General features: G+C 39.0%; 1 protein-coding gene across 2 annotated transcripts; it reads right to left on the bottom strand.

The window, feature by feature from the left end:
* Nucleotides 1-3,076: 3,076 nt before the first annotated feature.
* Nucleotides 3,077-11,700, bottom strand: cmtr2 (cap methyltransferase 2). Of its 2 annotated transcripts, XM_062027423.1 has the most exons (3): nt 11,634-11,700; nt 9,613-10,890; nt 3,077-7,370 (listed from the first exon to the last, which is right to left on the bottom strand). In XM_062027423.1, exons 1-3 carry the CDS (start codon nt 11,640-11,642, stop codon nt 6,306-6,308), a joined length of 2,352 nt encoding a protein of 783 aa, XP_061883407.1. In that variant the 5' UTR covers nt 11,643-11,700; the 3' UTR covers nt 3,077-6,305. The 2 variants fall into 2 exon arrangements, with proteins under 2 accessions (XP_061883407.1, XP_061883406.1); XM_062027422.1 differs by lacking the exon at nt 11,634-11,700 and having other exon boundaries at nt 9,613-11,621.
* Between the last annotated feature and the right edge of the window lie 15,203 nt (nt 11,701-26,903).

Genomic DNA, 26,903 nt, shown 5'->3' on the forward strand with positions numbered 1-26,903 from the left:
ATATTCGGCCATCAGGCAAATGAACAATAACTCCTAACAGCAGCTCCTTGAATTCCTGATAGCTCAGTTACAGCTCTTTGTTATTACCAAATATGTGTTATATGTGTTTTATGTCGCACGTTTGCACCAAGAAAAATTCCTAGTTTGTGAACCCGTTCTCAAACAATGGCAAAAAACTATTCTGATTCTGATATTATGTCACAATGAAAACATACAGTAACTGTCTTCAATAAATCTTCATCAAGCATCCTCCAAAAAAATTTATATTTTTATATTTATACTGTATCACGGTCTCTGCAGGTTTCAACATGTCAAATGTAAGATTTTTTAAGACATTTTTAAGAACATCTTGAAAATAATTTAAGACCATTTCACATCCATACGGACAAAAAAATACAACGACAAAGTAAAATCAGAGGTCCAGAATTAATTTGAAGTATATGGATTAATTCACTGCTCTTCCACATTGGAAAACAAAATGGTTAAACTAACTAAATACACCAGGAGCTTCTGTAGTCAAAACTAATTGAAAGAAATATTAGCAAACATCCTAACAGCCAATTTTCAGATTTGCCATACAAGTGTTTTCTTGCAAAAGGTGCAGTGTGCTTCATATCAAGTGTTTTCATGTAACATCAACATCAGCAATGGTAGAGGAAAGCACAACAATATATTCTCTGTGAAAGGGACAGTTAGCATATCTGCTAAAGCTAAATGGTTAACTTTGGTAATGTTTTTTTCGGCTGTCAGAATTGAGCCAACGGATAAAAACATCTACAGTACTACTGTATCTGCACAAAGTTGTGAAAAACAAAAAGTGCAGACAGAGCAATTGTCTAAAAAGAAAGAAGGTGATTATGCAAGCCGCAAACATAATTTGGATGTGAATAATGTGGATAACAAAAAAATTTCTCAGCTCATTTTGTATCTGGTGTGTATGAATACATTTTTACCTGTTTTTGTGACTTTTTTCAAAACATATGGCTAATACACAAAGATTAGTTTTTATTTAGGCATGACAAGATGGAGTTTGCATGTTCTCCCCGTGACCGCTTGGGTTCCCTCCGGGTATTCCGCCTTCCTCCCACCTCCAAAGACATGCACCTGGGGATAGGTTGATTGGCAACAGTAATTGGTCCCTAGTGTGTGAATGTGAGTGTGAATGTTGTCTGTCTATGTGTTGGCCCTGTGATGAGGTGGTGACTTGTCCAGAGTGCAGCCCGCCTACCGCCCGAATGCAGCTGAGATAGGCTGCAGCGACCCCCCGCCATCCCGAAAGGGACAAGCGGTAGAAAATGGATGGATGAATGGAAGATGACATTTGCAAATCTCCCTTGCTTTCCTCGCCCCACAATAAGATGAGTGTAAACACTAAACAGACCACATGTATAGCTTTTAATGTCGGTTGCCGTGTAAACTTGGAGAAAAGATTAGGCATGAGAAGCTGACCTGAAATGATTGGAACAAATAATAGAAATAATATAAGAGAATTCAGTTTTTTCTTTATATATATAGTTTTACTGCTGAGTACACTAATACCACAGCGAAATGAGCGTGTGCTTACTGTATGTAGTAGTATGATTTCACTAATAGAAATCTCATATTGATCTCCTTCGGCAATTGGCGCCACTTAACCCAAATAACACTCCTGTGAGGGGGCGTTAAGTTGATCCTTGTATAGTTGTGCAAGTGTTTGTAGCGTTTCAGCATCTTTTAACATGGACTTATCCCAAATTTTTGAATTTTACATTAACATTCCATTCACTTTCACTGTCATGTTTACAAACGCCTCCTTCTTCGATGGCTGCACATCTGGGTACTAAACACTTTATACGTTTCAAATCCACCGGCTTTAACCATGCATTAAATACATCGATCAGGAGACAAATCGTTGAACTTTTACTTACCAATCTTATGCAAGTAAATTGGCTTTGTTGTGGGCTTTCCTTAAGTTTTCTCCGCTGCTATGCTAACTGAGCTGTCAACACACAGCTGCGCACACAAAGCAATAGCTGCTGGTGTTCCATAAATTCTGACCGGGCAGCACAGTTAGTTCCGCTGTGTAGTTACGTTATAGCGTCCTCAAAAATCGAAATATTTTAAAGCGAGACTGAAGTTTATGCATGTTTTAAATAAAAGTAACGTCAATAGATCAAGACCTTTCAAAATCGTATTTAAGACATCCATCCATCCATTTTCTACCGCTTATTCCCTTCGGGGTCGCTGGAGCCTATCTCAGCATGCGATATTAGGAGAATTTTAGACATTTTAAGGATTTAAATTCAAATGATTGGATTTAAGACTTTTTTAGACTTCTTAAAACCCCGCGGATACCCTGTGTAAGCAGTTTTACCTTGAAATTGTGTTAATTTGCCATGTTTTTGCCATCACTCTGCAACTGAGCTATGACGCGGCTAATGCTAACATCTACATGCTAATGTTTTAAATGCCATGTTTTCCGTTATATCACAATTAAAACCAGAACATTATGGATTATTGGTTTATGGTCATGGTTTATTCCAGAGGCTCTTTACCTTTTTGACCTCGATGCCCAACTTTTCCACTACAGAGGGGCCCGAAACCCACTCAAATATTAACAGTGAATTATTAATCTTACTTAATTTTAAATTGTATTCAATACCTACATCTAACCTACTTACAGTTATACAGGATAAACCTTGTCAAAAGATATGAAACCATGCGTTAATCACAAATATTAGTATCAAGGCTTAGGACAGACTGATTACAAAAATAACAATAAATAAATAATAAACTAGGCAAAGCAAGTTAATCTAGAGAGCACAATTGGTACACAAAGCAATTCAATGTGCTGTACAGACAGTCCCAGGAAGGCAAAACCAAAAATAAGATAATTAATAATAATAAATACATTCTAACGAAATATACTGCAAAAGAAAATTACATGCAATTATTTTGTGCTAAAATAAATGCATTCCATCTAAATAAATAACGAGACATATGTTTCTTAAATAAACAGTCAATAAAATTAAATGTTCATTAACAATACAGCTTCACCAGTCATAATTTTTGTGCTTGGGAAACAAACTTCTCTATGACTTTAGCTGCAGAGTTCTTGTTTGTTTGATATTGTCATTACTGCCACAAATGATGGAAAAGTGTATTACTAGTGAGTACTGCTGCGGCCCTTAGGGCCACAGTTGAAAAACACTTCCGGCGGCCATCTTGGGGGGGCGCTCCCGCCCTAACAATGGTTAAGAAACACTGGTTTATTTTATTCTGGCTAAAGTTTTTAATTTTCAACTATTAGCATCACACATCACAATCTCTATGAATCTAGCATGACATGCTACATGAGCATGCTAACGTTTCACTAGCAGTGTTCTGCATTATGTGACATTCGAGACAGTCAGTCACTTTCAAAACATGTATCCATCATCAATCAATCAATCAAAGTTTATTCATGTAGCCCTTAATCACAAGTGTCTCAAAGGGCTGCACAAGCCACAACGACATCAACATATTATACTATTCATTTCCCTCACAGAACTAATTAAGGTCTCGATATCCATCAAAATTCTATTGTATGCCAACATCCAATAAAAAGGAGGAAGGAGCAGGCGGACTAGTACATTGAGAAATGATTAAATCTGTGGTCTGGAACAAACTAAAATCAAATCTCTCCTGTCAGCTCTTTGTAAACAATGATTATGTAATTATTCTCCGTTTGCTTGAATAAAGCTAAATCTCTTAAACCATTTGTATTAATCTGAGTGATTTGTTTGGGTGCATGGTTGAGGTGTCAGATTAGTGATGATTGATGACTTTTATTTTTGCATTAAGATCTACTTTTTAACTCGAATCTATAATATTGAAAGAGTCAAGATCCCAAGAGCATTCTGCTGACATATTATAATTATGTGATCTTGGAGAATTTCGCAGGGAGCGCATGGAGGCAAAGTAACCCTGCAACACAAACACTTGTTTCTTGATGGAAGTTCATAAAACAGGAATGCATTGAGTAAACCCATCACCAAGCAATTCTACAGCCAAAAGCTCCAGCACATCCTGGGACAAAATAACACATTGCTGGAGACAAGCAGCTCTACAGGGTAGGCCGCAGTAGCTAACTAACCATCTGTGATGACCGTAGGCTCTGCATTCAGCATCAGGGACTTTTGTTTATTTAAATCTTCCCTAAAAGCCTTCAGTTCTGATGAAAGAAACTTTTTGTTATCACTCGCGCACATTAGAGTTATAACGCTAACTCCAGGATAATGGTGATCAATTAAGCAAGCAGGTACAAAATGTGCTATCTTCTTTATTGCAAATCAAAATCTTGTCTTAAATGTGTTTTCCAAAATGGATTTTAAAAAAGGGGTCTTATATTCGAGTCAATAGGGTCTTTTGTTTAAGCTCTTTTTTGACATGTATTTTAGAAATAACTCACAGCAGTTTTTGAACAAAACAAGGAACTGATGGAAAACAACAAATACTTATAATAATATTCACAATGTATAAGGTGTTTCTTTTTATCTTTATCCAAACACAATTGCAACAATATTGCTATTGAATCTTGAATATCTGTAACCCAAATTGTTCATTTTGATCATTAGTAGTAACCCACATATTGTTTTTGAAAATCATGACATCAACTTAAGTTAAAAAACAAAACAATAAAAAGTCTGTTTAAAAATGCACAGTAACACAATAGAACCTCTAAAGTCAATTGCACATGAGCACTAACAGTTTGCACTTTAATCAAACACATTGAGGCAAAGTATGACTCCTACACTCAGCAGTGTTTTGCTTTTGATTTATGTGACTTTCTTCCGACACTTATTCCCAAATTAGGAGTAGCTTCAGCAAATGATTTTAGGTGAAGACCTTGAGGAGATGAAGAAAATATGCACATTCAAAGTAAGAAAACTGAATTTCAATTTAAACTCAAGTGTGCCAAATTATATAGTCAGGTTTATTTTTATACAATACACTACCATACATGGTGTTAGCCGATTTTCACATTTGTTTATTGTAAAGAATTTTAAAATGTAACTTTAAATATTGCTTTTACAGTTAAAGGTTATAATATCGGGACAGTTAAACTCTGGAACAGTTTAAGTTGATATTTCCATTAGGGGTGCGCGACATACACAATATAAATGATATAAATTTGGCCGACGATAGAACTTTTAATACCATCGTCATATCGTGAAAATGCATGTTGATGACACATGCCCCAAATTTGACAGCTCAGGAGAACGACCGCTTCCTCAAATCACTGTGGCGTCCTCGCTGGCGGATAACTTCCTTCCAGTGCAAAGCTGCTTTTCAGTAGGTAATCTTCGCCTCCATGGTAGCAATTAAACTATGTTTCTTCCATGTACTGTTATCACTGGAGGACGAGGAATAGCTGAACATGCTAAAACTACACAGCGTAGGAGGATACAATAAGCCATGCTAACTGCAAAACTGGAGCTCTTGAATGTAAGCAAAGGTAGGCGAATCAATATAAATACAGGCAGTTACGATACCCAGTATCAGTATATGGTCGATAATACAGTGATTAGATGGATATCTTTTATCATCACAAAATGTTTTGTCATTTTTGTTATTGTTCACAAACTCAGAAAATAAGTCCCTGTACACAGGAGGACTTTAAAACCAAAAAAACGAATTACTTAAATCAGAGGCAAAAGATGGAAACAATTTAAATATTTAAACTATATTGTTACGCCACCATCCTGTTTTTATCTGATTATAATTATGATCAAAAATGTAATCATTTAATGATCTTGAATATTGTAATTATCAGTATTAGCCTTGATATAGCCAATACTGCCCCTGTAACTACTACAAATTGGTAGTACCTCCCAAAACTAAACAGAATAACGAGTTCTTATTACATTTTAACAGAAGTGTAGGTAGAACCATGTTACGACAGGAAGTAACCAGATATTAACAGTAAATTAACAGGTAGAATAATAATAGCTTTGAGAAACTAATACAACAGGAAATGACACAAAATGTTACCTCATACATCGCCAAATTAGGAGCCTATATAACCCATTTTACAATTGGTTCTATTATTATGTACATACCAAATAATATACTGTGATGTAAATGGTTATCACAGGAGGCTGCAATATATATTGCGATATAGATTTTAGGCTATGTTGCCCCTCTTTAACTTTTACAATGGATTGTTTCTGGCCTAGAGTTTTCACTATATGTCGATTATGGACTAAGCCTAAATCTGCAAAAGTAGTATTAAAAAAGTCTCCCCAAAAATTATTTTGTGATCAAAAATTAAAAAACATGGCGTTTTAAAGTCCGTCCTTTGCCTGCATGAGCAAATGCAGCCTATGTCGAATGATTTCAGAGTTCATAGTCCACAAGAAGTCGGTCACTCCTCCAGTGAGCATTTCCTCCATGGGCACAAATTGGAGCACCTGAGTGTCACCCTCCGACTGTCTTTCATCTGTATCCTCTCCTTTTAGCAGCCCACTAATACGGTTCTGGACATCAGTCAGTGCTGGGAGTACATGGCTTGCAGCTTGGGGGCAAAAGCCCACGCAGACAAGGACCGCTCCGACCAGGCCGGAAGGGGGCGGGGACCTGAATGTCACTAAGCGAAAACAGGCGTGCAAGCAGAGCACCAGCGCGGCCGAGACACGGCTGAGTGCAGACGACACAGGCAGCAGCAGTGCGTCCCCAGACGTCAGCCTCTGCAGTGACAATACAATGCAGCTAACGAGCTGATGCTGGTACTGGGGCGCGGCGTCATGCAGTACGCTGTAACTTCCTTGAGGATTCGAACACTCCGATGGAAACATTAGGACCAAATCCCCATTACAGATGCCACAAGCTTCCCAAACTGAGCGGCTGCCAAACACCAGACAGTGCCTTTTCTTTGTGTTCCTTTCATTGTCAGTACAAAGACCTGCCACGTCCGACAAGATGGAAGCGGCATTAACCGTGTGGCATGATTTACAGGGAGGCAGATGATTCAAGTCCACTGCTACGTTCCCAGCTGAGGCCACCAGTGTTTCATTCAAGTGATTCAACAAGACTGTAGCACAGAATGGAGAGTTTTTGACAGCGGGCAGTGCTGCACCCTCAATAACGTACCAGGAATCCACGTGAGAGCTGACCAGTGGTCCTTGCAGCACGCAGGGCGGCCCATCAGTTGCACCGCCGTGTTGCTGTATCCAGCTGGCATGGCAACCCCTCTCCACACGCTCCCTCCAGCTCAGGGTCTGCAATTCCCTCCGCTCATTGAAGGAGCCTGTTTGCTTCTTCTGTCCCAAAAGGCTGTCTGCAGAAACACGGCAGCAGGCAGGTCTGATGGTGTTACGGGAGATCCACCGACTTCGAGGGAGGAAAGTCACCTAAGCACAAAGACACCTTATCACTCAAATGTTAGAGTGGCAGTGAACCCCTAGAGCAAACCCTGACACAAATACTACTATAGGGCTGAAGCTATCAATTACTTTAGTTATTTATCGATTAGTTCATTGATTGTATGTTCATTATTTTAATATAATAAATGCACTTTTAACATGTGTGCATAAATGAAAAATTTTAAATACAAGAAAACTCAAAGCTGTTTGCCGCCACACAGATCAAGGCACCCAGTAGTGCAGAAACTATGTAAGCATATTTTAAGTTGCAGGGACTCTACATTTGATACATTTTTATTAGTTACACTCTTACATTAATTAAACTAATTCAATTCAATAATTGAAGCAAAAAAATATAAACCTAAGCTTTTTTCTAATATAATTAATTGTTGCAAATATCGATTATTTTAAAAGGGATCATATTATGATTTTTTTTCTCCATTTAAAACACTTCCTTGTGGTCTACACACCATATAATGGTAAATCTGTGGTCAAAATGTTGCATAGGTTATGTTTTACAGACCATCTTCAAGCTACTTTCTACTCTGAACTTCTTTTCAGGATGCGCCGTTTTGGGGGCAGTCTGATTTACGCGCCTCTACTTAAACTGCGTCTTCTACCCTTTAGCCATGTTGAAGTAGATGTATTTTAGCGCTTCCATATGTAGTCTACTGACAGATATAAGTTAGAGCTATATGCTACTTTGTATTAGAAATGGCAAAAGTGGAGGATGCATATGCATGTACGAGCCAGTGTGCCACACAACAAGAGGAAAGAGAAAAAGAAGAAGCTTATGGACTACAGCGCTGGATTACAATGGCACACTCACGCAAAGATCTTTGTTTATATTCCTACCATATATGGGGATATCCGCTGATGTCACAACTGGGAAAAACGTTACTTATAAGGCAAAATCCAAACAGCTCGTTTGGAGGAAGTATGAATGAAGACAAGATTGTTTTATAAATATCTATGCGTCTATGGCTTATTTTCACATTTTTGGGACTTATGCAGACCCCAAATACACAAAAACAGGCACAAATAGGTAAGAAAAGTTATAGTTGACTTGTCAGCGATCATTTTTTTCGATTAGTCGACGAGTCAAACGATTATTGCTTATGATCTGCTTTACATGTTCAAGTTTGATATGGAGTCCGTGACTTAATTTGTACTCATTTTTAAAACATATTAGAGTACATTTATTTACAACAAAAACAAATGGGTTTAATTACAAAGGAGATAACCACAGTGAAAAATACATCTAGACTTAAAGTGCAGTATTTCCTGTAAACATAACTTTTAGTGTGAAAGGTATTTTTATCCAGTATTGTTTGGGTTATTTAGCCGCAATTATTTGCCTAAACTAGATCTATCAAGTTTGTCAATTTTGGCATCCACTTCAGACCCGGAAATGGCGAGAAAGATATGAAAAGACGCTTGGATATACCCCCTTTTTTCTTTGCAAGTATTATGAGTCATTCTTCATCTAAACGGGAATATATCAACATCTTATCAGTCAGTATCCTAGTGACGGCAAACATTGTACAGTAAGTGATGTTTTATTATGTTTGTTTCCTCTTATGAATTCTGCAGTTAGTAGTAATCAGTGATGTTGTCGAAGAAAAAAGCAAACGTCGTAAGACTTGTGATTTTTACAAATAAAGCCCTACAGTATGCTTAAAATTAGCTAAATATCTTAAGTATTACATGTTATTATAAATGTGCTTGTTATCATAAATGTGCTCGAGATTACATGGCATATATACTCAGTGTGTATATAAAACATTGATGGAGGTGTAGGGATGTTTTTTAAAGCACTTAAGAGGCAGAATAGAGCAACTCCCATAGTCTCAATTGGAAGCAGACTTTTGATCGCATTTATTTACTAATTAGAATACATAAAAACTCAAAACATATCTGCTTGTCTTAAATAAGGATTGTGAATGATAGGCACAATTCCAACAAAAAGTGCAGTTCCCCTTTAAGTGTCATGATTACTTGAGGATGAGGTTGAACATATTACACACAGAGGAAGAGAATAAGGAACTAGTTTAAACTAGTGTTTTGAATTTGTTATTCTGTCAATAGGACTCACTATAAATGAATTTTAAAAATTACAGTTAATACAAGTGATTTTTATCGGTATTGGTATTGACCGATTTCACTCATGAATGATCGGAATCGGCAGCATAGAACTCCGAACGGAACACCCCTAATACTCTGACTGTACCTGGAATCGCTGCAGGTATTCCTGAGCCGTACAATCCCTGATGTAGTTGAGCCTCTCCCTCTGCTCTGTGCTCATTCCTTCAAACAACTTCAAGTTTTCTGTGATGGTCTCCACCTGCAGAGAGTGAAAGTATGTGCACATCTCCTCGTGCTGTGTAAGAAATGACGGTGGAATTGAAGATTCTGGGAAAAGCGCATCTCGCCCCGCCAGATGTGGTCCGTAATTCCGAATGATTTTGGAGAGCAGGGGCCTCACAGCTTCTTTGCTGTCATAGTCAAGGCACACAACGTAAACTTCTGAGTTCCCCGCTTTACTGGTAGCAGGTTTGAAGACGCTGACAGAGCGGAAACAGCAGTTGAGCAGGTAGAGCAAGCACATTGAAGAATGCTCAAACAGAGTGAACATTTTGACCACAAAGGAGCCACCAGGGCTCAGGAGCAGCAAAGCGGCTGTGACCTCGCAGTAATGCAGTGGGGCCACCAGCGCCTCTTGCTCATCGGGATTCTCCTGACAGTTAATACTACCATCTGCCGTCACCAAATCAACTCTACGCATGTTTGCTACAAATGTCTGCAACTCCAGAAGATGCTTCTGGACCATGATGTCGCCCGTGTTATCCGAGCCAAAGAACCACCATGGCAGAGTGTTGGCAATCAACCGATCATCTGTGATGGTTGTGCCCCCCGCATTGGCCTCGTGGTAGGGGTTGAGCGTGTTGGCGGCCCAGCTCCAGTCACAGTAGCGTGTGGACTCGCTGGTTTTGATGTAGTGGTTCAGGGCGCTAATGAAAGCCCCGGGCGCTTCACACAGGTGAACCGTGTTTAGCTCCCCAGAGTGGAGCGCCACCTCAGGAAGAAGACGGAAGGTTCCAAGGATCTCATAGAACTTGCACCATGCCTGAGTGCAGATTTCCACGTTGGCAGTGGATCGAACGGTGGCAATGACCTTACCGGCCCGGTTAGTAGAGTTGGTGTGCTCATGCCAGACTTGGATGTTCTTATCACTGAGCTGGTTCTTCACATCATTAAGTGACACCTTCAGGGCTTGAAGGCGGCAATTAGGAACTTTTGCAGAATAGCTAAAGGTCACGCTAGTATTTGGGATGCACCACTCGCCATTGGACGGTTTGAGATAGGTTCTAAATTTACTGAACAGACCCTTAATCTCAGTCAGTGTATCAGCATCACAAGCGACCATGTCGTTCACTTGACGCTGCTGCCGTTGCTGCCTGCAGACTTTCTTCTTTGTGCCATTCCCTGAGTTCATCCTTCTCACCCGCTGTGTGAGAACAACACATTTGTTAGAATACAAATACGCTGACAAACACATTCATTTTACAAGGAAATACACAAATGAAAGTAATAATTTTCCACAGCATGCATGACTGGTGGAAAATAACTAAGGAAGTCCATTGTAATGTGGCACCCTTGAGTAAAAATGCAAACTGCAATTCCTGCTCCTTTCACATTAAAAGGAGTTGTATTTCTTTGCTTAAGTGCACTTGAGTTATATGACCGTGCAACAACCAAAAAAGTTAGTTTGACTCTGCAGTAACCCAATATGGATGATAATATGAAAAAAGCATAACGTGTAAGATATACAGGCAGCACGATGAATAGTTTCCAAGTCATAATTGATATCTAGTCATTGAGCAGTTGTATTTTAAAAGTAAAAAGATTTACATGTCTAACACTAGTGTAAGCAGTCAAAAGGCTATGCTTAATCGTGGTCATATCCACGAATGTTAGCTTAGACTAGAGTATCTGGTGGTTCTTTATCTGTTGTATAGAGGCGCCGTGAACCCAACGTTATCTTAATTTAACACTCGCAGCCAGAATTTAAAAAAAAAAAAGAAAGGCAATTCAACGGACAATATTTCGTATCAGATACACAATAAACATAGCGTATAACAAAAGCAGCTAAATATATCATATTAGATTTTCCTATACAGTCATTTGTATCATTGTCTTCAGAGCAACGTCTTTGACTGGTAAACACGACGTAAATACGCAAACAATTACCGGGCTCATCTGCAGTACAAAACCGGAAGACGCGCAACCACGTGATCATTTGAGTTTTCAATGAGCATGCGCCAGCCAGCGCGTCGTGGGCGTGTCCATTTTCTTAAACACAATTCAGCTGTTTTGTATAATAAGAAACCCAGATTATACCATTAGATTAATGATTTTAAAACATTGGTTAAATCTTAGAAAATGTAAAGAAATAAAAAAAAAAGTACATAAATGATTTTATATATAAATATATATATATATATATATATATATATATATATATATATATATATATATATATATATATATATATATATATATATATATATATATATATATATATATATATATATATATATATATATATATATACACACACTTTTTTTTTTTAGATAAGTCCAGTTATTTTTAAATTTTATCTGTATTTTGTTTTGTTTTACTTTTCACTCTTAAACAGGTTTTGTTTATATGGTGATTGTCCAAATGTAATATATTTTATTTCATATTGGTATGTAAATTGCACAACCTATTGTCAAACATTGTATTGGAAGTGCCTTATTTTGTTTATATACTAATTGTTGTCTTTTCAATTGTTCCCTAAAATTGATTTTTTTTTAAATAAAATGTTGCTCTTTTGCAGCTAAATTTTGACAACTATTGAATGAATATATTTTTATGATCATATTGCTACAGTCCTAAAAGCATATTATTGATGTATAGTATTATCTTATAATGAATTATTCTGTACTATTATCATTGAAATAGAGTTTTGTTATGTTGTTTTAATAGCTTGTAAAGAGTACAGAAAATGGGAAAAAGTAACATTACCAAATATTAGTTTGATTGATGTGTAGACAGATTTGGTCATGCATGAGTTTGGTGTCAAATTATTTATAGTAGATTATTTAAAGTAATTTATACATAAAAATATAATAATCTAATGCATAGGCAATTGTGTAATAATATTATGAGGTGATTACACGTTTGTATATTCACATACATTCACTGTTGCAAGCGGCCCTCTGAAGGCATATTTGAAAAAAAGTTTGGCACCCATGCTTTGAATCAGTGCGTTTTAACCATAGGGACGGGGCCCATTGTTGGGCCGCCAGAAGCCCCTAGAGGGCCGCCAAAAAACATCTTATCTCAGCTGTGGTCTATGTGCGCTGCAGCAGTACTCAGTTACCACTTGTGGCAGTAATGACAATCTCAAACAAACAGAAGAAGTCTGGTACTGATGTCTTTAGAGAAGTTTCCTATCGTCCACAATCAATCGTTTTTGTTGTTGTTGTTTTTGCATTCTAACTCGTAAATAAAGGTAATTAAAATTCACCTTAAAATGGAACCAATAGAAGATCCTCGATTCCGCCCATAAAATCCAATAAAAAAAAACCTCCAAAAAGCGCCAACAATACTCCATTTACATTACGTGACTTTTATATTAACAAATTATTAGTAATATTGTTATTATAAGCACTAACGCAGACAAACTATTTATAGTTTGTGTGGCTATGTTGACATCATCGACTGGTGAGCTGCATTCTCGCCTCCGAGCTCATGGAAGTTTATTCTAAATCATAAATAATGCCTCTAACCTGGATAGTAGAAGGATGAGGACGTAATCCAACAAGTTGATACACTTTGGCATTGAATTTAGACCCGCCAAAAGCGAGAAAGACTTGAAAAGACGCTTCGTTCCCCGCTCTTCTTCTTCGTGAGGACTATGACTCATTCTTCATCTAAATGGGAATATTACAAGATTCTAATAGTTGTCATCCAAATGACAGCAGACATTGTACAGTAAATTATGTTTCATTATCTCAAGGCATTCAATCGATCACAACTGGACTGTTTGGTTTGACTTAGAAGACGTTTCGCTGCTTATCCGAGTAGGTGTCATCAGTTCATGCTCATAGACTTGGATTGGTCAGATCTAGCCTTAGACTTAAATTGCTAGTCTAGTGGCTGGTGCCAATACCTCAGTAGGCTTTATCAGTTCAGGCTCATAGACTTGGATTGGTCCGATCTAGTCTTAGACTTAGATTGGTCAGATCTAGTCTTAGACTTAGATTGGTCAGATCTAGTCTTAGACTTAGATGGGTCAGATCTAGTCTTAGACTTAGATTGGTCAGATCTAGTCTTAGACTTAGATTGGTCAGATCTAGTCTTAGACTTAGATGGGTCAGATCTAGTCTTAGACTTAGATTGGTCAGATCTAGTCTTAGACTTAGATTGGTCAGATCTAGTCTTGCAGCTGGTGCCAAAATCGCAAATATTTATACTCCAATACCAGGAGTGTGTGCCTGGGCTAGGATGGTTTCGCTCTATTATAGTGAGAAAAACAACTGTATTGATAAACGAGCAATCCTAATGTCAAAGCCAACGACAGTCGTTGAGGTGTAATTTCCCCTCGGTAGCATTGAGGTATTGTGTGGCAGAACGATTGCTGTGGATCGACTACTACCAGGCTCGGACTCACCCCCGTTAGCATTCCATTCAGTTGTAAACAAATGGCACAGATGGCATTCTGGTCACCTTCTGTAAACAGAACGTTTCTAACTCCTGTTATTTGCAGCGTCTTTTAGGAATGGTTGAAAGGACAGTGTTGTAGGTGGTGTCGCAGACCACCTCCTCTGTTTAGGGATGGTTTTTCAACCTTGACATAGATGGCTTCCCTCACTCGTCTTTTGTACCATCCGTCCTCCCTTGTCCAGAGTCTGAACATTTTTGTTCTCAAAGGAGTGCTGTTTCTCCCTGAGGTGCAGTTAGACAGCAGAGTCTTGGCCTAAAGAGTTTGCCCAGCTATGCTGTGCTATGCGTCGGCTTAGTGGTTGTTTTGTTTCCCTGAAATATGAATCAGTGCATTCATCATTACACTGGATAGCATTTATCAGATTGTTTTGTGGGTCTTTAGGATGCACTAGTCTCTTTCTCAGCATGTTGCCTGGTTTGAAGTGTGCTGGGATGTTTTGTTGGTTAAAAATGATTCTGAGTTTCTCAGATAGACCTGATACATATGAAATGACAATAACTTTGCGTCAGTCACCTTTTTCCTCCTCATCCACTCTGTTCTTGTTTTTTCTGGAACTGGATGCACTTTTCACAAATGACCAGCTGGGGTAACCACAGGTTTTGAGGGCTTCCCTCAAATGCCTATGCTCTTTCTTTTTGGCCCATGGACTGGTAGGAACATTATTAGCTCTGTTTTATAGGGTTCTGATAACGCCCAGTTTGTGTTCCAGTGGGAGGTGTGAGTCAAAAAGTAGGTATTGATCTATATGTGTGGGTTTTTGGTAAACTCCGACATGGAGGCCCCTGTTTTCTCCAATGTGGACATCACAGTCCAAAAGTCTAAGACTATACCTGACCAATCTAAGTCTATGAGCATGAACTGATGAAGCTTACTCGGATGAGAGGCGAAACGTCATCTTAGACAAACCAGTCAGTCCAGTTGTGATCGATTGAATGCCCTGAGGTTACAATTACCTGGATGAACGACAACTTCCATAGACGTGTTTTATTATGTTTGTTGGCTCTCATGAAGTCTGCAGTGAGTTAAAATCAGCAATTTTGTTGAGGAAAAAAGCGAAAGTTGTGATGGGTTTTTGAAATTAATTTGCCGCATACGCTTAAAATGAGCAAATACGTAAATATTACAAATTATTATGAATGTACCTGTTTAGTAACAGGTGCATTCATACATACATATATTCATATGCACACATTACATATATACTTACATCATGTATATAAAACCTTAATTTTTTCGTGTTTTTAGGGGCTTTATAGGCAGAATAGAGCGACTCCCATAGGCTCCATTGTTAGCAGACTTTTAATCGTGTTTATTTACAATTTAAAAAAGAAAAACATATTCTTCTTGTCTTACATAAGGATTGTGAATGATGGGCACAATTACAAAACAGTGCAGTTTCCTTTGAGCACAAAATATATGACTAGAGTGATAACGCTTTATTTTCATTTGCAGGTCAATCTTATTGACAATTTATTTAAAAAACAATTATTATTATTATTTCTTTTTAATATTATTAATTTAGTTAGAATGTATTTATTTTATCACCGTTTATCGGTTTTATGAGTCTTCTTCTTTTACACTATAGTTGATTAATCCTTTTTTTTTTTTTTTTTTTTTTAATAATGTCCTGCCAAGCTTCTCGGGCAAATCATATAGCAGATGTAGATGCCCATATCGGCTGTTCAGATTTACTTTACAAAAGAGAAGTGTAGGATACTTCTCTTGTTGCCTTACTTGTATTTTGACTTTATTAAATGTATTTATATTATCATTTGGTGCAGCCGGGCCAGAGCAGGAGGGGATAGAAAGAGAGAAAAAGGAAGAGAGAGGGGGGAATTGTGGGGACAAGAGGGGGATTAGACAGAGAGACAAAAACAACAACAGCAAACACAACAACAACAACAACAACAGAGCAACATCAGCAAATACGACATGTACAAATATGATGGTAAAAGTAATAGCAAATAAGCAGTTAGCGAAAGGAAAAAGAAAAATACAGAAATGACAATGAGCATTATTACACTAAAAATGGAGCAATATGAATACCAATAGAAATAGTGCTATTGATAATAAACAATACCAATACTTTACCTTTATTATCAACAATACAATTGTTCAAATGCAACAATACATATACATAATGATAACTTGAGATATGAAAGAATGCAGAAAAATGGAGGGGAAGAAAGAGAAGCAACCTACATTAACCTTGTAGATTGTTATAGTAACAATAGGTTAAGCTTTGTCAGTGTGCCATGTGTTATACCCAGTTTACCCTAGGGCAGGGTTCGGCAACCCGCGGCTCCGGAGCCGCATGCGGCTCTTTGACCACTCTGATGCGGCTCAGCTGCATACTCGCCCCCCCCCCCCCCCCCGATTTTACCAGGAGATTTATGGATCTCAGTGCCTCTCCTATACAACTCCCAAGGCAAATATAATCCTATTTTCACTCTAATACCTAAATTAAGGGCGTGCCCTAATTGCACTGCAATAATTGTCCTCTATAGCATTTACAAACAGCATGCCAGCCCGGCCACATGTTGTATGTAGCTTTTACTTGCACACGTAGGAGACAGCAAAGCATACTTAGTCATCAGCCACACAGCTTACACTGACGGTAGCCGTACCGTATAAAACAACTTTAACACTGTTACATTACAAATATGCGCCACACTGTGAACCCACACCAAAAAATAATGAAAAACACATTTCTGGAGGACATCCCACTGTAACACAACATAAACACAACACAACCAATACCAGAATCCCATGCAGCCCTAACTCTTCCGGTCTAGATTATACACCCCGCTACCACAAAACCCCCCCACACATCAAACCCCCCCCCCCCCCCCTCCGTGCGTCGGTTGAGCGGAAGAGTTAGTGCTGCATGGGATTCTGGGTATTTATTGTGTTGTGTTTATGTTGTGTTACAGTGCAGATGTTCTCCAGAAATGTGTTTGTCATTCTTTTTTGGTGTGGGTTCAAAGTGTGGCGCATATTTGTAACGTAACAGTGTTAAAGTTGTTTTATACGGTACGGCTACCGTCAGTGTAAGCTGTGTGGCTGCTGAGCTAGTACGCCTTGCTGTCACTTACGTGAGCAAGCTGAAGCTGCATTCTACATGAGGCCGAGCAGATACACTGTTTGGGCAGGATGTAGAGGGTACCAAAGGCAGTGCCATCACTCTCTGATATTCGGGAGTCTCCCGGAAATAATGAGAGGGTTGGCAAGTATGACGCTATCAAGCGCCATTGATTCAAATCTCGCGGGCCGCACTGACATCAAATTTCCAAATTAAAGTGCGTGCCGGTGCGTGTGTCTGAGACCCCTGGTCAACATAGCACAAAGCAATTAAAGCTTTGTATGCGGTGTTTTTCATTTTAAATTAATTTTTTTTTTGTGGCTCCCATTATTTTCTTTAATTTGTGAAACTTGCCAAAATGGCTCTTTGAGTGGTAAAGGTTGCCGACCCCTGCCCTAGGGCAACAACGTTAATATATGTTTGATGAAACGTGATTATGTGCATGAGTGTATGTGTGCATATGTACTTGTATATGTACAGTATGTGTATATGTGTGCTTGTACAGTGAATGTATATGTACAGTATGTGTATATGTGTGTTTGTACAGTGAATGTATATGTACAGTATGTGTATATGTGTGTTTGTACAGTGAATGTATATGTACAGTATATGTATGTGTGTGTTTGTACAGTGAATGTATATGTGTAGTATGTGTATGTGTGTGTTTGTACAGTGAGTGTATATGTACAGTATGTGTATATGTATGTTTTTACAGTGAATGTATATGTACAGTATGTGTATACAGTATGTTTGTATAATGAATGTGCGTGTGGATGTACGAACTTTGAGTGTGTAAATATGTACTGTATTTATTTGTATATGTATGTGGGAGCATAGGTACCTATGTATGTCTGTATGTATGTGTGTGAGTATATGTGAATTTGCATGTACAATACATTTGACTCCCAGTGTGTGCGGGAGCCAGAGTACGGCCCCAGCCTCCCCGAGAGCCCATCCCACAAACAGTAGGTGTGGTGCCCAGGGAACCAGGGGCCACCGCCCCCACGCAGCCAAGCCGGACAGCGACAGGAACCCCAGAGCCTGGCCCACCGTGCCGCCCACAAGGGCCAGCAGCAGGCCGCAGACAGACGCACCCGGCAGAGGACAAGGCACGAGAAAAGCAGGGGGCAGCCAGACCCCAAGCCAGCGAGAGACCACACCCCACACGGACAGAAAGGCGGGACGCCCCGCCCGAGGGGCCCGGAGACCCCCCGCAACCGGACGGGAAGACCGCCCCCGCCCCACCGGCAACAGGGCCCCCACGAGCCCCCCCCCCCCCCCCCCCCACCCCCACCCCCGGAGAGCGCGGCGAGGCCAGCCCACGGCCACCCCACCCAAGCCGGCCGCCACAGGACCACCCAGCACGGGGCCACAGGAACCACCCACCCCACCCGCAGGGACCCCAACGATGGAGATGGAACAACCAGCAACCGCCCCGCCGAGTCCCCCCCTGAGGTAGGGTAATAAATAAATAAAATAAATAAATACATAATAATAATAATAATAATATTAATAAAATATATTTAAAAAAATAAGAATAAATAAATAATTAAATCTATTTATAAAAAAAAATAAAAAAATTTGTAATCAGTCTGACCTAAGCCTTGATAATAATCTTTGTGATTAACACATTGTTTCATATCATTTGACAAGATTCATACTGGTACAGTGTAAGTAGGCTAGATATCATTATTGAATATAATTAAAATCAAGAGTAAGATTATTACTTCAGTGTTATTATTTGAGTGGGCCCCGGGCCCCTCTGTTGTGGAAAAGTTGTGCCGCGAGGTCAAAAAGATTGCGAACCCCTTCTTTAAATCAGAGTAAAATATATAATAGTTGTAGAACAGAAGCAAAGAGCAAACATGTCGATGCTAAATGTAAATTGTAAGTACTTACTGGAGCGGTTATTACATAAATCTTCTATTTTTCTGAGTTGTAGGACGCAATCAAGCTGGAAGTAGCTCCATAAGAACAGTTTTACCCACAATCACCTAATGAATCATCACATCTGCATGTTTATAGCCTTCTTAATACGTCCCCAATAGCCTTCTTAATACGTCCCCAGACATTTGTCGTCAGAGCTTCACTAATTTGTAGATTCATTAACATAAATCTGGACTGCATTATGGCGTCAAGTCACTTGACAAATCGCATTGTTTACAATATGCCTGACAAATAGTGCAATATGTTGTGCTATAGTTCATATGTAATTTTCTTCTGATAGACTTATGCTCTTTTTGTACTTGTTAGGCTTGTGCGAGCAACTTTACAGACTGTGAGCTCACTGAGCTGAGCTGTGTGAGCATGTTACATAATTAGAGCTTCCCGGCATGTTAGCTGATGCAAACCGACTTTTGCGTATAGTCTAGCAGAGAATGAGCATTATAGATGTTCATTTCCTCTGCTTCAGGGCTATTTCTTATATGGATACACACAGCGGAGTGTACTGTATGTGAGGATATTAGGTTTTGGTAAGAGATGAAGGACTTCCGGGCTTAAAGCAAAAGCAGGACACCCACACAGGGAGACTTATTCATAAATAATGGACCTCTGGGATTTACAGGTGCAATTCGGATTTCCAAAAATGGTGGCTGTAAACATTTTTTGTTTCCATTTGCAGCTATGCCAGTGGTACCTCTTGTAATATTAATGTGTGCATTATGAAGTACACTTGAAGTCCCCTTTCTGTATTGTACAAATACAAAAACTGTAGAGGAACTTGTTGTTAATTACTTGATATGATGGTGGTTTTCATATATTGTGCTGCGACAGTACTGTGCTAATGCAAGTTTTATCCAGGTCTATAGATAGTTTTGCTAATTAATAACAAACCACTTTGTACATGCAACCTTCTGTGAGGCCTTGTAGAAAAGTATACTTAGTACAGTAAAATGTTCCTCTCAAGGGTCAACAAAAGAGGTACTGTACGTAGGGCAGGGCTACTCAACTGGCGGCTCGTGTGCCAAATCCGGCCCGAGAATGACAACAAATCTTGGGAGACAAACATTTTGCAAAAATTCCTAAAAAACACGACAGCGCTCCTGTTGGACTTGGAACACTGTAAACACATTGGCAGATCCTTGCATTGACATTTGAACCTTTCTAACATAGAATACTGCAGTCCAAACTTGATTTTTACATTACGAAGGCATTCTCCAACACACCCCTTTCTAGTCTTCTCCTTTTTGGCAGTTACTTTTTTTTCCTAATGTGATTTACAGTATGATACTAAGGTGTTGCTGTAGTTTGTTAACTTCAGATGCAGTCGGTAGTCACTTCTTTAGTTATACTAGTATAGTTCCTTATGGTTTCATTTTCGGTCCTCTCCTTTTCATAATTTGGTATATTCAATTTGTGGCCTGCGAGTTCATAAAAAAAAACTTGTGAGAGACTCACATTTTGGCAATAGATTCTGAAAAACACTCTACAATGCTGTCATAGACATGATCTTTAACTAGTTTTTTTCGCACAAGTTCCTTAAAAACAGCAGAGTACTCCTGTAACTCTGACAAAATAAAAATACCAAAGTCAAATGTCTACTGTAGAGGACAATGGTTCTCAGGAGTCTGTCCTTAGCTTTCTAGAAATCTGGCCCCCAAAACAATTTAGATGACTATCCCTGCTGTATGGCATTGACATGACAATACAAACATGTGTAACCTGAATACTGAGTATGGATTTTTTTATTGCGCAGTGTGTGTGCTTGTGTATCGCAACTGATACTAAGGAGATTGAGGTTTTAAAGGTCATGCGTGTCCATAAAAAAAATTAAATGTACTCTGCAAATATGAGAAAAGCCAGCAACTATCATGCCTGTGGTGGATTATTACTTATACATACGGTTGCAACCCCTCCATATACTGTATATTACACAATCACACAGGCAATCGTACAATTCCTGCAATAAAAACAAAACGTTAAGACAATATAGCAGTTGATCATGCATTGCACATACAAGGTGGGAGATGTTCCTCCTTCATCTGCACTCATTGCTGCTGAGGTCATTACCATGCAAGGTTCACACCACAGGTCAAAGACCTTCTCTCAGCACTTCAATAAAGGCCAGCTTCAGAATGATGGACGCATCCTATCTACCTCCATGAGGATCTTATACCCTTGACGCTTAGAAACAAAGGTCATGGAGATACGTGTACATTATGTCATGCATACAACATACAGGAAGGTTAACAAATCCCTTATATATCACCTTCTAACACACACATGCATAGTAATGGAACTGCAGCCACATCCATTACAACCACGTCCCTTTTTCTGACATTCTTATCAGGGACAATTAAACATTTAAGAGACATGGCGCCACAAATTAGCACCGCAAGAGGCGGACATTACGAGTAATTTCTCGATAACGCAGTAGCTACAGGGGACGGCCCTGTAATGAATGCTGCAAAAGAAAATGAAAACATAATCTAATGTAGAGAATGAAGGATGGCTTTAGTGGTTGCTGTGAGATGCTAATGACCTGTCTGTCCTCTTTGATTGAAGTATTTCTGCGTTTGATTAGACTTTAAAGGTTGACTCTTGTGGATTATTGTTCATTTATCCACTACACTCATGCTTCTCAATGATACACAGTAATGTGCAAAGAGTCTTAGTCCTCCATTAGATCTGTTGTTAAAGCCATGCTTTGAGGATCACATAGGAGTAGGTTGTTACTCAATAGCATGCAGACTTCAACCAAGGCTGCACTGTTTTATGTTTATGATCTAGTCAAAATGATGCAATAGTGTAAACTGACTGGTCACAAGGTGTCAGTAATATCACATGAAGTAGCCCTCGCACGTACAGTATATATCCAGTGCATTCGGAAAGTATTCACTTTTTCCCAAATTTTTTATGTTACAGCCTTATTCCAAAAGAGAATAAATTATTTTTTAATTTAAATTTCTACAGACGATACCCCATAATGACCGTGTGAAAAGTTTTTTTTTAAACATTTTGGCAAATGTATTAAAAATAAATAAAAAATCACATGTTCATAAGTATTCATAGCCTTTGTTCAATACTTTTTGATCCACTTTTGGCATAAATTACAGCCTCTAGTCTTTTTGAATACGAAGTTTCAAGCTTGGCACACCTATCTTTGGGCAGTTTTGCCCACTGCTCTTTGTCCATTACTGTTTGCAGCACCTCTCAAGCTCCACCTGGTTGGATGGGAGGTGTCGCAACATACCTACTGTACGGCTCAGTAGCTATTTAAGGTGCCTTCCTCCCACGGAGGTTGGAAGGGGGTTCGATATTAGACAATTAAGACTGCGAGGTTGGTAGTTGAATCGTACTCCTTCGACTTGAATCTTCGAATCTTCAACTATTTTAAGACAACCCTATTGCGCAGCATAATATGTGTTTAGGTTGCATCTTCATCCCAAAGCATGTTAATTTTGCACAGAATTTGAAAAAATTAGTATAATACCCATGAGGGAATTATTTGTTGTACAAGTTTTGGCCACCCTTTGCCAGGGTGGTGTCACCAAGTCTTGGCAGTTCCTTCATGGATTACACACAATAGTAGCGCGCGTAATCGAGCTTTTTCATCTCTGTGGATGCATGCGGTGGTTTCTTTGCGGCTCCTATTTGGCTTAGAGCAGACATACCAGTGGCTACATTATGGAGCTCAATAATATTCATATCTTAAACAAGGCAGTGTAGGTCCGCTTTATGCTCGCAGCAAGGGAGAAAAGCTCAGCCACGGAGCAGAGAAAAAGGAAAAAAGAAAGAGAAGGTAAGTCATTATATTCTATTTTGCCTTGATGTTTTATTGCTGGAATCGTACCTTAAAGGAGCCGTTTGTAAGAATTTCATATCAAATCATCATCAAATGGCGCTGATATGTCAAAAGGCATTAATAAATCATATTCTTTTCGAATACCTCTATAAATGATAACAGTAGTTCTGCCGGGATGTGCCCATTTCAAAATTAGATTAACAGCCCTGAAATATTGTTATTGTTTTCATTTCAATGCCCCGCCCTCCACTGTTTGACCAATTAGAAAGTCTGTGAGTGTGTCACATCCAGGTTGCCAGTTACGCACCACCATCTTCGTTGAGCTACTGCCACTGGTAAAGTTACTAAACATGTCTGACCTTAGTAAATCTAAAAGGCGTCGTTACAATTCTCAACTTATTCAGGACAAAGCCAGGAACAAAACGAGGATTTGTATCGGGATGCCTTTGAAAGATGAAGACGATTGAAGGCGGAGAAGATTATTTCATTTAACGCCAAACTTGCTAATTTCCTCCTTGATAGGTAAGTAAGGTATATACATTTTTCTTATTGCTTGTAATAAATGGAAATGGACATTTCGTATGTAAACTATATTGTCCAATACAATCTATGACCTTGTAGCTAGCATGTTCGTGCAACAAATGCTTAACATGTTAGCCCGGTCAATGAAACACTATCGGGGGAAATATATGCCCATTAGCCTGTATGTCGATGTGTAATCCAACTGACAGGGCAAAACATCTTTTCAACAAATAAAACCTATGTGGATATGTGTAGTGTCAGTGCCTATTTCGTTGTCAAAATGCTGATACGCTGAGGAAATGGGTTCCAACATTAGCACGGCTGTCATGGCAATGTGAAATGTATGGATACAGCCAAATCACATGATAAAATAATTCCTCATTCGTGTTTGCATATTGTGGACTACATGTACCAAGTTATATGGCAATCTAAAAAGTTTGAAACAGTAGCCTATAGGCATACCTTGGTAAAATGTTCCCTCTTTAGTTTTGGGCGTACATTAGGCTGCTAAGCATGCTCTGCTTATTTTCACCACAATAACCATTGCTAACGTTGGTTGTAATTTGTTTTAGTCGTTGTTTTCTGATAGTACTGACAATAACCATATGATTGCCATTTGTTGTGATATTGTACGCAGGCATGACGTATTTCTTCCTGAAAAACAAAACGCTTGTCTATTCAGATAGTATGATCCCAACACCTCCACCCCTAGTAAGAAGCAGTGGAAGTTTGAAGTTCCTTGGAGTAGCCCTGTCGATCGAGCTGGATTCGGCTGCGTATCTGGCAACCTCAGTCAGGGAAAGGGGGAGGGGACTACAGAATTTTGACCGTGATTGCAGTACCATTTCTGGCCAGATTCTTACATATGGCTCCTTTAAGTTGAGTTAAGTGTGAGTGAGAGTGAGAACATGCTGAAAGAACATAGATAGATTGATACTTTATTCTCCAAATTCCCATTTCTAGCAGCTTCATGAGTGGAAACACAAAGGGGCAGTGTTAAAATGTGATTAATAATGTGAAAACTGCACCACTGTGATTAAAACCCCTAATTTCCTGATGAGAATAGATATTGGTAAACGGTATATAAATGAGACTTTATTAATATACTTTTAAAAAGGATCTTTTAAAAACTTAATATATCATTCTAGAAGCATTTTTGTTGACACACTGAGCAGCCAATCGTGTCATAGTATTGGGATCAGAGTAAGCCAATAAGATCAAGTGATCCCTTCCCATGTCTGTGCGTGGCCTGTCCCTGTTGATTCAGACCGTCAAAGACCCGTACTGCGAGAGGCCTTGTTCATGTGCTGGGGAAGCTGGTGTGGTATTAGCAGCCGTTATCATGGAAAATACACAGAGATTGATGTTGTAATTCTGAAGGTTGTAAACCCACTCAAGTTGGGAACCCCTGTGCTACATGTGTGGCCTACTGCATGGTCAAGTTCGGTTTCCTGGATTGCATTCTTTTTGGACTGGAATATTCCATTGACTGGATTCCAGAACACCACAGATTTTCATGTTTGGATGGCAAACTGAGCCCGAACGTACCAGTATTTGTGACCCGACTGGTCACGTATACAGAGCATCTGGAAAGTATTCAGAGCGCTTTACTTTTTCCACATTTTGTTATGGTATATTCCAAAATGAAATAAATGAATTTTTGTTCTCAAAATTCTACACACAATAACCCGTGATGAAAATGTGAAAAATTTTGTTTTTTAATTGCAAATTTGATGAAACCAAAAAATCACATATAGATAAGTGTGCACAGCTTTTGCTCAATACTTTGTTGACGCACCTTTGGCAGAAATTACAGCCTCAAGTCTTTTTGAATAGGATGCCACAAGCTTGGCACATCTTAGACAGGGTCATCGTAGGTCAGAATCACAGCGGGGTTTCATTGCTTGGATTTCAACACGTGACTTCTTCCCGGAAGTGAAAACCAGTGGTGGTCAACCAAGCTAAGATGACTGTTGTACAGCAAGCAACATGAAAACTATCTGAGTACAAAATAAACTTAAATCTTCCAGCAAAAAGCAAATTCGAGAAAAAAATCTAACTATGTAATGGAATCGATTCATATATTTTATTAAAAAAAGATTTGTTGAGTAATATCAAGGATTATGTCGGTCGCGTTTTCAGACTTATCGAACGAATGAAACTTGGAAAAGCATGGAGGTCTACAACTTCTCTGTGAGTGGCTGGGTCAAGGAAATTCATATCAAGACTCTTCTGGATAAATATGCATTTGCTCGGGTAAGGTTGCATTTCATGATTTAACTTCGCTTCTAAGATGCCATGTCCATTGCTGTTGCACACGCTGTTTATGAGTAACATGCTTTTCCCCATCTTTATCAAAATATAACTATAGATGTCAACATTGTGTATGTGCTAAACGCTTCATTTATGATTGGTGACTTTGGTAAAAGCTTTACTCTTTTAGGTTTTGCTCACATCTGATTTATTTTATTTAGACACGCCGAGTTGGTGCTTTTTGAAACACTCGGCAAACATGTGTTTTAAGAAATACAAATAACATCAAGATAATACTTAAATGGGAAATAATAACCGTTAAAAGTATATCAACCAAACCTTTAACGAAGTGATCACTGCAAACGAGCATTCTTTGAAAATGCTCCCTTGGACTGGAGTGTGTGCTGTTTTTCTTGTCGTCGTTTCGTAAAATCTTTCACTCTTCCTCCCTTTTTGATTACCTCTCGAAGAATTACCTCTGGAGAAACATTTATCCTTTTCGTGATTTGAACGGTACGTACAGACAAAAACAACACAAGCATAGGGCATTTTTTTCTTCGAGAAAGTCTACATGGCGCCTAGTACCCATTGAGAACACAGCTCGCTTGACCACCACGCATATTCATTGGGCGGAACGTGATCCGACGTGACGTCAGTAACATCCCAGCAATAGGCATATCATATATGACTTTTTATTTTATATTCTATTTTATAGGCATATCATATATTACTTTTTTGCTTGTAATAATTTTTGGTGGTAATTGACCTCGCCCTTACTGTGCAGGAATATCAATCAATTTGCAGCAACGTAGGAAGGGGATTCGTTTGACCCCATTTGTTACGGTTTACCTGATGTAACGGTACAGCGGGAGAAGGAGACGGCAGGGAGACAGTGACTTTGTTAGCTGACAGTGTGTTTATTAACACAAGAGAATGCATATGGATTGTGTATGTAATCCAAATGAATGTAGTGTGATTATGTGTGGTAAGTACAGTATATGTGGGTTGTTACCAAAGGGTGTTGAAGGTACATGTTGGAATCGAGGTGGAAGTCCAGATAGGGAAAGGCAGGCTCGTAAGTCCAGAGACAGGCGGAAGGTCAAGGGCTGGAGCGAGGCGTCGTGGTCAGAGGGCAGGCATGAG

Source organism: Entelurus aequoreus, linkage group LG02 (assembly GCF_033978785.1).
Source record: "Entelurus aequoreus isolate RoL-2023_Sb linkage group LG02, RoL_Eaeq_v1.1, whole genome shotgun sequence".
Lineage (NCBI taxonomy): Eukaryota > Metazoa > Chordata > Actinopteri > Syngnathiformes > Syngnathidae > Entelurus > Entelurus aequoreus.

What these genes read in the sequence shown, in the direction of transcription:
- cmtr2 (XM_062027422.1), bottom strand. Translation starts at nt 10,941, where the DNA reads ATGTGTTTGTCAGCGTATTTGTATTCTAACAAATGTGTTGTTCTCACA. An exon ending in AATACCTGCAGCGATTCCAG is followed by an intron (nt 7,371 to 9,612) that starts GTACAGTCAGAG and finishes CTTTGTGCTTAG; the next exon opens with GTGACTTTCCTCCCTCGAAG.